General features: G+C 42.8%; 1 protein-coding gene across 7 annotated transcripts in view; it reads right to left on the reverse strand.

The window, feature by feature from the left end:
* Plekha2 (pleckstrin homology domain containing A2) overlaps positions 1 to 12,080 on the reverse strand; it is an 83,225-nt gene that overhangs the window by 26,332 nt on the left and 44,813 nt on the right. For 6 of the 7 annotated variants that reach the window (XM_076853849.1, XM_076853848.1, XM_076853847.1 and 3 more), the window contains 3 exons: positions 8,688 to 8,744; positions 1,712 to 1,760; positions 205 to 302 (listed from right to left, as the gene is read on the reverse strand). In XM_076853849.1, coding sequence (XP_076709964.1) covers positions 205 to 302; positions 1,712 to 1,760; positions 8,688 to 8,744 — 204 coding nt within the window. The remainder of the gene's footprint in view (positions 1 to 204; positions 303 to 1,711; positions 1,761 to 8,687; positions 8,745 to 12,080) is intronic. The other variant, XM_076853851.1, reaches the window with a different exon arrangement.

Raw genomic sequence — 12,080 nt, forward strand, 5'->3', positions numbered from 1 at the left:
ATAAACTTCCCCTTGAACTTGATTCAAACTCAAACTCTTGGGTCAAATTGTGGTTTGTGAGCCAAGGGGCAGGAGAATGTTGAGGCAGGAGAAAATTGAGCTCCTGGGAAAGTCCCTGCTGCCGTCTGAGTTTTCCCCCACCCCAACAGGCTACAACTGAGAAGGGGCACTTTTACTACAAAAAGGAGAAGCAATCATACGTACAGTGATCTTGCTGGCTTGGTTCAGGGCTTCGACCCAGTCCTTCAGGTCTTTCTGGTCATTGGCTTGAAGAAAATACCTCTGAGACAGGGCATTGATGACTGTAAAAGTCACAGGTGAGGAGAGAGAAATTTCCAGGTCAGACTACATGGCACACAAGAAGTCTCCACAAACCTAAGGTGTTTGAGGTGACAAGATAGATGAAGTCCACACAGCAGATCAAGAAATTCCCTGTGATGTTAAGTCACTTGTATGGATAGTCAGGAAACAGCAGGTGACAACTGCTGTCTCTCCCATCTTTAAAAGTAAGGACTATTTCATTGGCCAAAGAATGGCATGGGACAACATGAGCAGCAGCCTTGATGTGCTATTCTGTTGTGATGAGGCTGCTGGTCTGCCAACAAGAAGACACCCCCCTGAACAACTTTACACCAGTGCTAAGAGACTGACAGTCACATGATTTACAGAATTATGGACCCAGTGCTTTGTTTCCACAGGCCTGGATTGAAAGTCCTGCCTGTGGCTGGGAAGTGGAACACAACTTGCCAGAGAACTAATCTGTGCCCTAGGCCTCATTTTCAATTGTCTTTCCAATAGGTCAACCATTTACTTCTGGGTTCATTACTATATATATATATATTTTTTTTTTTTCTGCTGACCACAAAACCTGAGTCATTTTTGAGTTTAGTAATAATATTTGAAAGGTATGGGAGAGTAAGTGCATCAAAGGAACTTGAACCAACTGGAAGCTGGGGGAGAGGATGACTTAAGGGACAATTTCACTCTCCCAACATCAGCCTGTATTATAGGAAAAAATCTTCATGAGGTAGACAGAATTCATTCATTCATTAAAAAAAAAAAAAAAAATTTGCTGAGCACCCACGATTCACCAGGAATCGTTCTGAGTACTGAGGCCACTGCAGTGACACAATAAGAAACACCTCTGCCCCCTGAAGGTTGCATTCAGATCTATCCTAGATACACAAATGATCTGTCAGCATTTGCTCATAGCATTGAGTACAGTTGTGAAAACTCAGCGGAGACTAAATAACAATTCAATGACAGATCCACCAAATTCACAATTTAATGATTTGAGTCATCCACTGAAAGGCTCTGCTTCATATGTCACCCCTGATACTGAGCCTCATTTGGCAACACTGAGACCATCAACAGAATTCTCCCTCCTCTCATCCCCATTCTGGAGAGTCTCTACCTTTCTTGAGCACACAATTACTCTACTCTAAAACAAAGATTTCCATAAACTTGTGCTAGATATTTTGCACCCAAGTAAACAAAAAATGTTACTGGTCCTGGCATGTCTGTCCTTATGTTATTAGCAATCTTTGCAGCAAGGCCAAAGACGGTGATATCACTTGACACCCAGGAACATCACCGTGATTTCACTCACATACATAGGGTCTAGTTCACATGAGATCACAGGACTGCCTCCATGCAAAAGAGGAAGTTCCTAGACAAGTGTTAAGAAACCCATCCCTGGCTCAGTACTTACCAAAGCAAAATGAAGTTTTTGGTTTCTGCTTTGGGGTAGCTACGCTCACCTACATCAAATAAAAAATAAAAGAAATGTGAATGTTGTTTCTAACAGGGTTGAAAATTGTTCACAGATTAAAAAGAATACACTGTACATATGAATACATTTTAAGAAATAACCATTGAGAATCCTGCACTTACTACCTCCATTAAAAAACAGGCATTATCAGTCCTATTTCTTAGAAGCCCTCTGTGTGCTCCTCCCTGATAGAATCCCCACCTCACAGAGATCTTTTTATCTGTGTTAGTCTGTTATCTGCTATCTTTTTATCTGTGTTAATTTTTGTCTTTGTAAAAACATGTTTAAAAGTCACTGGGAACTGACAAGATTGTTTTTAGCCCATAAGACAGGCCTGGTCCCATACACACCAGCAGGATTCCGTTCCTCTTTCAACCACCAACTCCCCTTCTTAAATAGTCTCCAAAATGAAGGGGTTCTTGCTGTAGATGCATAGATTTTAATCAGAGCACTCAGAAAGAGGAAGCAGCCTGACACTCACTGCATTTGGACACACTGACCAATGGCCTTACTATATACCCTGACCACGAAAATAAGTACTGTCCATGAACCCAGAGAGGGGCTGAGGAGTCAAGATCCTACTGAGGTATTTAAGGGGTGAGAATGAGAAAGTGGAAGTATCTTTCTACCTCCTGTTGCTTTATTTCACTTAGCTTTCACAATCCTACCTCTTGCATGTACATTCCAGAGGATCTACATATATAAACCCACATCACTCAAGTTCACACAACTCATATTCCATCATATGACCACATAGACAATCCTTGTTACTGGTTGAACCTCACTGGAGCGGGCCTCCACCACTATACCTGGAATCTCTAAAGAGGCAGTCACTTTCCCAGGAGACCTGTCCACATACTATTATTATCCTTCCAGGCATACTATTCCCTCAGTACCCTTCCAACCTCAGGCCAGTTTTCTGGTTCTCACCTGAGGGCTCCAGGGGCGAATCCTGCTTTAACAGACAGGGCAGGAAGGAGCTGAAGTCTTGAGTCAAAATTAAGGTTCATGAGTTACAACTGCTAAGGTCTAATAATGACTGACGCACCAGTCTCTAGGTTCTTGCTCTTGATCGTAAGTTTTTTCTTACAGACCTGCCCAAATTCCTTGACTAAAATTAATATTTTCTCAAATACTCAAATGGGAACTGTGACAGAACCCTATAAAAGGTCAAAAGAAGGACAGGCAGTAAGTACAGCCTGGGCTTTGGATTTGAGACAGTGTCTCAAATCACAGATGTCTCAACTGTGTGACCTCCATTTCATATCATGTTCTCATAGGGCTGACGTGATTCAATATGATAGTGCAGGTAAGGCACTTACCTATCCTGTCACACAGAACGTGGTCATTCAGGGAGGAACTATTTATAGTTTCTGATACCTCATTTCCTTTAAAAACCCACTGCTTATCACAACAGTGCCACACTTGAAACTATGGGCAAAATGCTGAAAGTCCATGAGCAAAACTGCATGGTGACCTGAAAAAAAAAAAACCTGGCTTCCAACATACAAAACAAAGGTGGTAATAAAATGCCTGTATAACACTATATCAACCTCACTGATAAGTATTTAACTAAATACAAGAAGTCACTTTAAGTCAACTTCAAGTTTTCAATTAAGCATGCAGAATTTTTTCATTACATCTGAAAATAATTTGGAGCTGAAATTATCTTAGTTCACAAAAATCCTTGCACTTTTGCAAGACGACTGTCCAGAAATTGGAGCTGATTATAAATTATGTGTGTTATAGCCAAATCATGCCAAAGCAAAGTGCACTTTTTCTAATATTTTGTAGCTAAAATCTTGCATGTATACACACATTTTTTTTTTAATCATAAAGGAAAGAGGTTTATTTTGGCTCATGGTTTTAGAAATGCAAGCTGAGGGGCCACAACTGGTGAAGGTCTTCTTGTTCATAAGAGTCCCAAGGTGGCACAGGGCATTACAAGGCAAGAGACAGGGAATGTGCATGTATGTGTATCCATACTATTTAATGAGGAAGTGGGTGTATTTTTGTATGTTTAACATGATGTGAGGTGGAAGCCATAGGGCCTAAGAAAAGTCTGAAAAACATGAAGACATAAACAAAGGAAAAGCCCATATATCCTGAGTTTAGACACAGACTACCCAAATCACTCATGTCTGCACAATTCACAGGTTAACACACAGGATACTGGCACCCTATAAACTCACAGCCCTGGCCCCATTCTATCTTGTTTTCCTGGGTTTTGGTCAGAACCACAGTGGACAGAGTCACCCTGTTTGTGTGTCTTATACTGATTTGCAAGACTCATTTTCTTACTATCACTCAGCACCCATGTTCCCACACATTCTCTTGCCCATGATCTGCTTTTCTGCACTCCATTTCTATATAACCCTGACTGCTGCAGTCTGGCTGGGCACAACTCAGGAGCCTTTTTACCACAAGTTAATCTTGGAATCAATCCTAGAGGATTGATACCTAACCATATTTGGCAGATGGACGTCACACACTTGCCAGAATTTGGAAAATTGAAATATTTGCTTGTTACAGTTGATACTTCTTCTGGATTTTTGATGGGCTCCCTTCATGCCGGAGAAAAATCTAAAGATGTTATAGCTCATTGCTTACAAAATTTTGCCACTGTGGGCGTCCCAAAACAGTTAAAAACAGATAATGCCCCTGGTTATACTTCTACCTCCTTTAAACAATTTTGCTCATCATTTGGCATTACTCATATAACAGGAATCCCATACAATCCACAGGGACAAGGCATAGTTGAAAGAGCTCATCAAACTATTAAAACGTACTTATTAAAGCAAAAAGAAGGAATTGGGAAGGGGTATATATTCCCCAAAGATAAACTTAAAATAACCCTTTTTACTCTAAACTTTTTAAATTTGAAACCTAGCGGTGGGAGGTGGAGAGGCTGGTGGGGTTAGGGAGTGGCTTGTGGGAAGCCGGTGGTGGCAGTTGGGCTCTGAGGGTTTTTTCCTGAGGAGCTGTTTTGTTTGGCGTGTGTGGTTCTAAAAATAAAGTTAGTTTCTTTTGACAAGTGGCTCCTGAATTGTGCCCAGCCAGACTGCGGCACCTGACCATATAGAGCTGTCTTGGCCTCAGTGCCCACTTATCTCATCCAGCTTAAGAATGGCACTGAAGTCTGGCACCCAGAGACCCACTCTGGTTTATTCAGAAAATGGCCTTTTCTCTGAGACACTCATATTTGTCATTGACTACAGAGCACCCTTGACTGACTTCACCCTGCCTGGATTACAAATGTGTCTGTTTAAACAACTCAGTAGCAGCCTCCACTGTGAAAACCCTACCCCTGTGCTTAATGTGGGAAGTGAAGGACCCAAAGAGTGTGTGTGGCTTTTTGCTTCTCCAATCTGCAGTCAGGGGGTACATGGGAGTGCACACATACACATCATACTGTGCCACACAGGGATTACCCAGCAAAGCAACTCATCCCTGAACTAATAGGATCGGTTCTATTAGTTCAAGGGTGAACATTCTCAACATCCTGATCAACTTCCCAAGAAGTAAAGCTAGACTATAAATACTAGTCCCCTTCAAATCACAGAACAGCAAGAGGAACAAATGAAACCCTATCTACCTGTTTCTGTGTGCCCCAGAAAGACCAAGGAAGGACTTTCATTTAGTTTGGAAATATGGCTTTGACCCCTCTTGACATTCTGCCACCAGGAGGTGTGATCCCTTCCTGCCTGCCACTGCCTGTTGGTGATCATGCCAGGCTACTGTACTGACTTTGGACATGGGGAAGGAGGAGAGGACCCGCATGAAGCAGTGCGGCTGCAAGTGGGCAAGGACATCTGATAGTCTGGCTTCAAGTGAGGGCATCTAAGTGCAAACATCCTCCTACCTGAGGTGGCCACAGTTTAGTCCCTGCACCACTGAGGTTGACTGGCAGGTCCTATAAACACCCAGCAATGAAAAGAGACCAGAGACTTGTGGAGGGGAGTGGGCATGGGTCACCTACTAAGTGAAGCAGATAGGGCTGCTCCACAGCTCAAAAAAAGACTCAGGAACTTGCTCTTATCAGATCAAACACAGACCAGAGGCAGTTAGCTCCACAGCAACAGCAGGGCACTGCTAGAGCCAGCCCCACCCCGTCTGCCCTTGGCCGGAAGTGGAGCTGGGGCCCCTCTGGCAGGAGTAGCAACAGCCAAACCAGATCCTGGCGTGCTGCTTGGCTCTGCCCTGGGACCTGGAATGATCTTATTGAAATAGCAATAAGAGCAAGAGAATAGGCAACTCCCTATATGGATAATCAGAAGGGTTTTAAGTTTGGGTCTATGGACCAGTCTTAGGCAAAGTCAGGGTTTGTACATACATATATACATTTAACTGCAAAATGACTCTATACTTCGATCAAACTCTCAAAAGAACCCATGACCCACACCTAAACAAAAATAAAGAAATAGAAAAGTCAAGAATCAGCAGTGTCTTGAGGAAACTCTCCCTGATAGGTAACAGAGACCAAGCCCTGACAAAATAGGACCAGACTAGGCATGGGACAGTAGGGCTGGCTATGAAAAGATGGTTAGAATGGAAGAGAAGGGCCATAGAGCAAAGAGGTAAAGTAGGTGGTATCAAAGACCAGTTTCAATTGTTTTCTAGTTTGGCCAAAAACTGGCTCTGCTGCTGTGGGTCCCCTGGATGACATCATATCTGGCCCTTTCATCTCTGAATTGCCCCCTGGAGGACTACATGCCAGTCCCTATCTTCCCAACTCTAGCCTTCAGAAGACCCCTACAGAAACACCCCCATATACACAAGGCAAACCAGGCCTCTGACATTGTGGGCGAATGTTTTACCCTTGGAGGGAATACCTCAGGGTTAATGACAACCTGGAACACCAAACTGGACACCAGCACCCAAGGCTGTTTCTCTCGGAAAACCCCTGCTTTCTGGCATTGGGTCAGGCAGGAGTTAAAGGCTCTCAGTTCTCTGTAACCTGACCCAGTAGCAGCTGTGGGTTTGCAAAAGGCCCAAGCAGGCCTGCCTGTCTCAGGAAGGGCTAAAAGTCAGGTCATCCTTTCTAAATGAGGCAGCCTCCAAAGAAGAGAATACTAAAAAACCCTCATCTGAATCTGAGCTGCATTTATAAATCATGATTCAGCAGGAGATTAAATTCACTCTCACACACACAAAAAAAGTTTTTCCAAACCCTCTTAAACAGAAGAGAGTTTCAGTTTTCATTTTTTACAAGGTTCTCTGCTCCCTCCCCTCTTAATTCTCCTTCTGGAGAAATGACCTAATGAGCTCACAGCAAGAGGAGGACAAGAAAGGGGAGAGAAGGCAGGCCCATGTCTGGCATGAGGAGGCAGCCACATTTCTAACCACAAGGCAAGCACAAATTGCCCGCAGCTGTGCTAGCAAAGCTATACTTTTAAAGGCCCTTCCCCCTTCCCCTGAGGCCATTATCTCCTCCCTCTAATCCACTCAGAGCATCTTCTGGGTTTTCACTGAGCTGTATCTGCCAGACTCAGCCTGGCGGCTGCAGGCATAAGGTCAGCCGCCCCTTCAGCTAAAGATGGCTGCTCCTCCCTGAGCCTGGGGCACCTCCAGATTCCCTTCTGGAGCAACTGAGATGGAAGCTGACCACAAGGCATCCAAACATGTTACCAGAAGGAGTTGGTGGCCACTCAGTTCAGGGACTTCCCTTTCCATCTCAAGACCCTAAGGGTGGGAGAGTGTGGTCAAGGAAGCAGCAGCCCCCAGAAAGCCTGAAGTGAGGGGTGTGTACGGAGAGCAGAACTTCCGGAGCCTCGGAGCTGGCTGAGTGCCACCTGGCTCTTCTCAGTGTACAAAGAGTTCCTCTTTCTGGGGAGGTTCTAAGTCCCCCGCCCCCTGCCTTTTTATCATTGCTGCATCGTGGGTCAGCAGTGGTGCCTGCCCTAGGGAGGGGCTGCTAAAAGCAGCTGAATTCAGCAGTTACACTGGACATCTTAACCAGCCCCCACAGCCAGGTCTCAGCCCACAAGACGGGCTGCTCTTGCCCCTTTACGTAAACTGGACTACGGGACTTGGGGATGGCCTGTTAGCTGTCTGCCAGTTACATGGCTGTGTGTGCTCCTGGCACCTAGGAGTGCCTTCTCTGACACTGACCTTCCCTCCATAGGCATACTGTCCAGGTGATTGGTAAAATTTTAGTGAGGCCCCAGATCTTTCTTGCTTACTACTTTTTAACATACCCATTGAGAGAACCCTTTAAAATTACTGGACTTAGGGGTTTAGGTTACTTTTTGTCCCAGTTAATTAAAAACAAAAAGTTTATCCAACTAATACCCCCAAGTCCAGCTACCACCTGCACACACCCCTTTTGGAGGAGGTAGAGCATTATGGACCGCTACCATATGGATCTAGAACATCCCTTGAAGACCCATAGCTTGAAGCTAGTGGGAGGTGATGAGGCCTTTAGGAGGTAAAGCCCATGAGGAGGTCTTTAAGTGATTTGAGGACATGCCCTTGAAGGAGATCATGGAACCCCAAACTCTTTCTTTTCCTTTGCTCTGCCATATACTTTCATTTTGATGTGCCCCTCACCACACATCCCAAAGCAACAGGGCCAACAGACCAAGGACTGAAAACTCTAAAACTGTGAAACAAAATAAACCTTTTCTCTTCAAAATTTGATTGTCTAGGGATTTTATCACAGTGATAGAAAGCTGGGATTGATATGTCCAAGGAGGAAGAGGCTGTGGGCCTGCCTTCCAGGAACTTAGGAACCACCATCACACCCACCCGTCAGGAGCAAATCTTCCATAGGCAATCTATGGGCAAAGGGGACATTTTAATGCCTATGGAATGTCCCCAAATGATAAAGCCCCAAGGGTATATAACATTTCCTCTTATTTAGATACCAAACCTCCTTAGAGAATATGAAATTTCCAGAGCTCCAGGTCAACATTACCTTCGAGATGTATGTCAGCTGCAAAGATCCAACAGCCCCTGCGCCAACTGCCAGGTTCTGAAAGACACATGTTGTTCATTTTAAGAAGGAGCCATGTGAGGCAACGAACCCAGCATCAAAAGACAACATCAAGAAGCCATTTTAGCTTGTCACTTTCTGGCCTCAAAACCTTGGGCAACTCTCCTAACATTTCTTCAGTTCCCTTTCCTTGCCTGTAAAACAAGGATATTAATTCCTGGATAATAATTCCATTATCATTTTTCCATCAGAAAACTCTCACCTCACTTATTATAGTGAGTTATTCCAAGACAATGATTAAAAGTCTGCTCTACCATTTGACTCCAGGACAAGAAACATCTGAATTTCAGATTTTTCTCAGGTTCTGAAATATTTGCACATACAATGAGAAATCCTGGGGATGGACCCGAGTCTAAACAGGAAATTTCATTTATGTTTCACATATACATTATACACGTAGTCTGAAGGTAATTTTATACTTTTTTTGGGGGGGTTACTGGGGATTGAATCCAGGGGTACTTAACCCTAGCCCTTTTTTATATTTGATTCAGAGTCAGGGTCTTGCTGAGTTGCCTAGGGCCTCATTAAGTTGCTGAGGCTGGCTTTGAACTCACAATTCTCTTGCCTCCCAAGCCACATGTTTCTAACTGGCATGCCACCACTCCCGGCTATACAATGTTTTTAATCCATCTGCATTTTGACCACAAACCCATCACATGAGGTCAGGTGTGGGATTTTCCAGTTGTGGCATCATAATAGCATTGAAAAGTTTCATATTTCAAAACATTTTGGATTTTTGAATTTTCAGATTGAGAATACTTCACCTGTAGTACTTATGTTAAAAGACAGTTGTAAGGGTAAGTTAATACACTTAAGAGTGCTTGGGGCTGGGGTTGTGGCTCAGTGGTACAGAGCTTGCCTAGGGCTTGCATACCTGGGTTCCATCCTCAGCACATTAAAATAAAGATATTGTGTCCAACTACAACTAAAAAATAACTATTTTTTTTTTAAAAAAAGAGTGCTTGCAATTGTCCCTGTTACATAGAATACTCTTAACAAATGTTAGCTAGTATGGTTTTTTCAACCCTAACTGATCTGACTTCATTGACTTTGTCCTGTTTTGGGTATTTAAAAATCTTTCCATAATACATACAGAGCTTACAAACTTACACAATATAGAAATTAGCCTTCTTCACAGGGCTGCTATGAGTAGCAAATGAAATGATCTCTGGACACTAAAAAACAATAATTACATATACTATTAAAACAGAAAGAAGTTCATAGGCACCATGTCTGGCAATACATTCCACCTTGGCATAACCTTATTGGCTTTCCAATTACTCCACTGTCAGGGATGAAGAAATATAAACACTGGGATTACAGGTTAATACCAAGGCATTGGCCAAGATATCATAGCTGTGGAGTTTCTAACATGTTATCTTGGAAAACCCACTCCCCCATGAACCTGAGAATCTGGAGCTCCCAATGACCTTGAAAACTGTTACCATTGGTCTCAAAGAAGCACTTTTGAAGTCCCCAATACCTGGGGTTATCTCAAAGCAATAAAAGAAGGTAAATCTTAGATCAAGGAAAGTTATTAAATTTACCTAAGGATTAACAGCAAAATGACCTATCATTCCAGGAGACAGCTTTAAGAAATACCTAAGATGACAATGAAGAGTCCTTCTAGCCCCAGTTATCTAACCTAACATACATCTTTGAAGCAAATTCAATGTTTAAAATTTCCTATCACAATAAAATAGATAGGGATAGCAACAACAAAAGTATGCTGAGAATCCCAGAATCCTGTGCTGGGGTTGTGGCTCAGAGGTAGAGCACTTGCCTCGCATGTGTGGAGCACTGGGTTCAATCCTCAGCACCACATAAATAATAAAATGAAGGTATTGTGTCCATCTACAACTAAAAATAAAAAAATAAAAAAGAATCCCAGAGTCCTAGCCAGTTGTGGTGGCACATGTAATTTCAGCAGCTTGGGAGCTGAGGAAGGAGGATCTGGAAGTTCAAAGCCAGCCTCAGAAACAGCAAGGCCCTAAGCAACTCAGCAAGACCCTGTCTCTAAATAAAATATTTTTTTAAAAAAGGGCTGGAGATGTGGCTCAGTGGTTAAGTGGCCCTCTCTTCAATCCTGGTACCGGAAAAAAAAAAAAAAAGAACCCCTGAATCCTAGTAAAAGACCCTGTACTCCAACTCCCTCCTTTTGCAAATGAGGCAGTAAGTCTGAAAACTGCCTTTAAGGGACTAGGGGTAAGGCAATGGTAGAGTGCTTACCTAGCACGTGTGAGGTCCTAGGTTCAATCCCCAGCATTGAAAATTAAATAAGAGCTGCATTTGAGTAACCATGTTAGCATTTAAAATGAGGGTGATCTGATTTGCACTTTCATTTACATATTTTTTTCTGTCTTCATAGTAACTGCCTTTTTTCTTTTTTAAGAAAACCTGGGTTAAGAGAAACAGTGTACATGTATGAATATGTAACAATAAATTCCATCAGTGTGTACAACTATAATACATCAATTAAAATGTAGAAAAAATAAAATTGTAAAAATTGTTAATGGAAAAAAAAAGAGAGAAGCCTATGGAACAATATCCTTGATGAACAGATGCAAAAAACCTCAATAAAATATTTGCAAACAGAATTCAACAACAAATTTAAAAAATCATACACTGGGGCTGGGGATGTGGCTCAAGTGGTAGCGTGCTTGCCTGGAATGCGTGCGGCCCGGGTTCAATCCTCAGCACCACATACAAACAAAGATGTTGTGTCCGCCAAGAACTAAAATATAAATATTAAGAAAAAATTCTCTCTCTCTCTCTCTTTAAAAAAAAATCATACACTATGATTTGAGTTGGTGATAAAAGTATTTCATGATAAAAGCTCTGAATAAATTAGTGTAATGGTTAATCTGAATTGTCAACTTGATTGGATGAAGAGATACTGATGATTAGGAGGCTTCTGGGTGTGTTTAGGAACGACTGGCATAGCAAACTGAAGCAGAGACAGACCCTCCCTCTGTGGGCAGCACAGGTCCAATAAGATGGTGTTTTGAATGGAATAAAAGTTGGAAGAACAAAGAAGCAGCAGCAAACACAAGCTCAATTCTTTTTGAATTGGGTTCTTGATTGCTGCTGCCATCGCCTGAGGATATCAGACTCTTGCTTCTTCTTCCTTCCAAAGCAGACTCTGCCAGTGATTCTCCAGGGAGTTTCCAGAAGCCTTTTGTCTTGGACTAGGGTAGCACCACTGATTCCTCTTGTTCTGAGGCTTCAGCATCTTGGACTACACAGCTATTGTTTCCTCTAGCTCTCCAGCCTGTAGACAGCCACTGTGGATTATCCAGCTTCTGGTCATGAAAG

The sequence above is a fragment of the Callospermophilus lateralis genome, chromosome 4 (assembly GCF_048772815.1).
Source record: "Callospermophilus lateralis isolate mCalLat2 chromosome 4, mCalLat2.hap1, whole genome shotgun sequence".
NCBI classification, from domain to species: Eukaryota; Metazoa; Chordata; class Mammalia; order Rodentia; family Sciuridae; genus Callospermophilus; species Callospermophilus lateralis.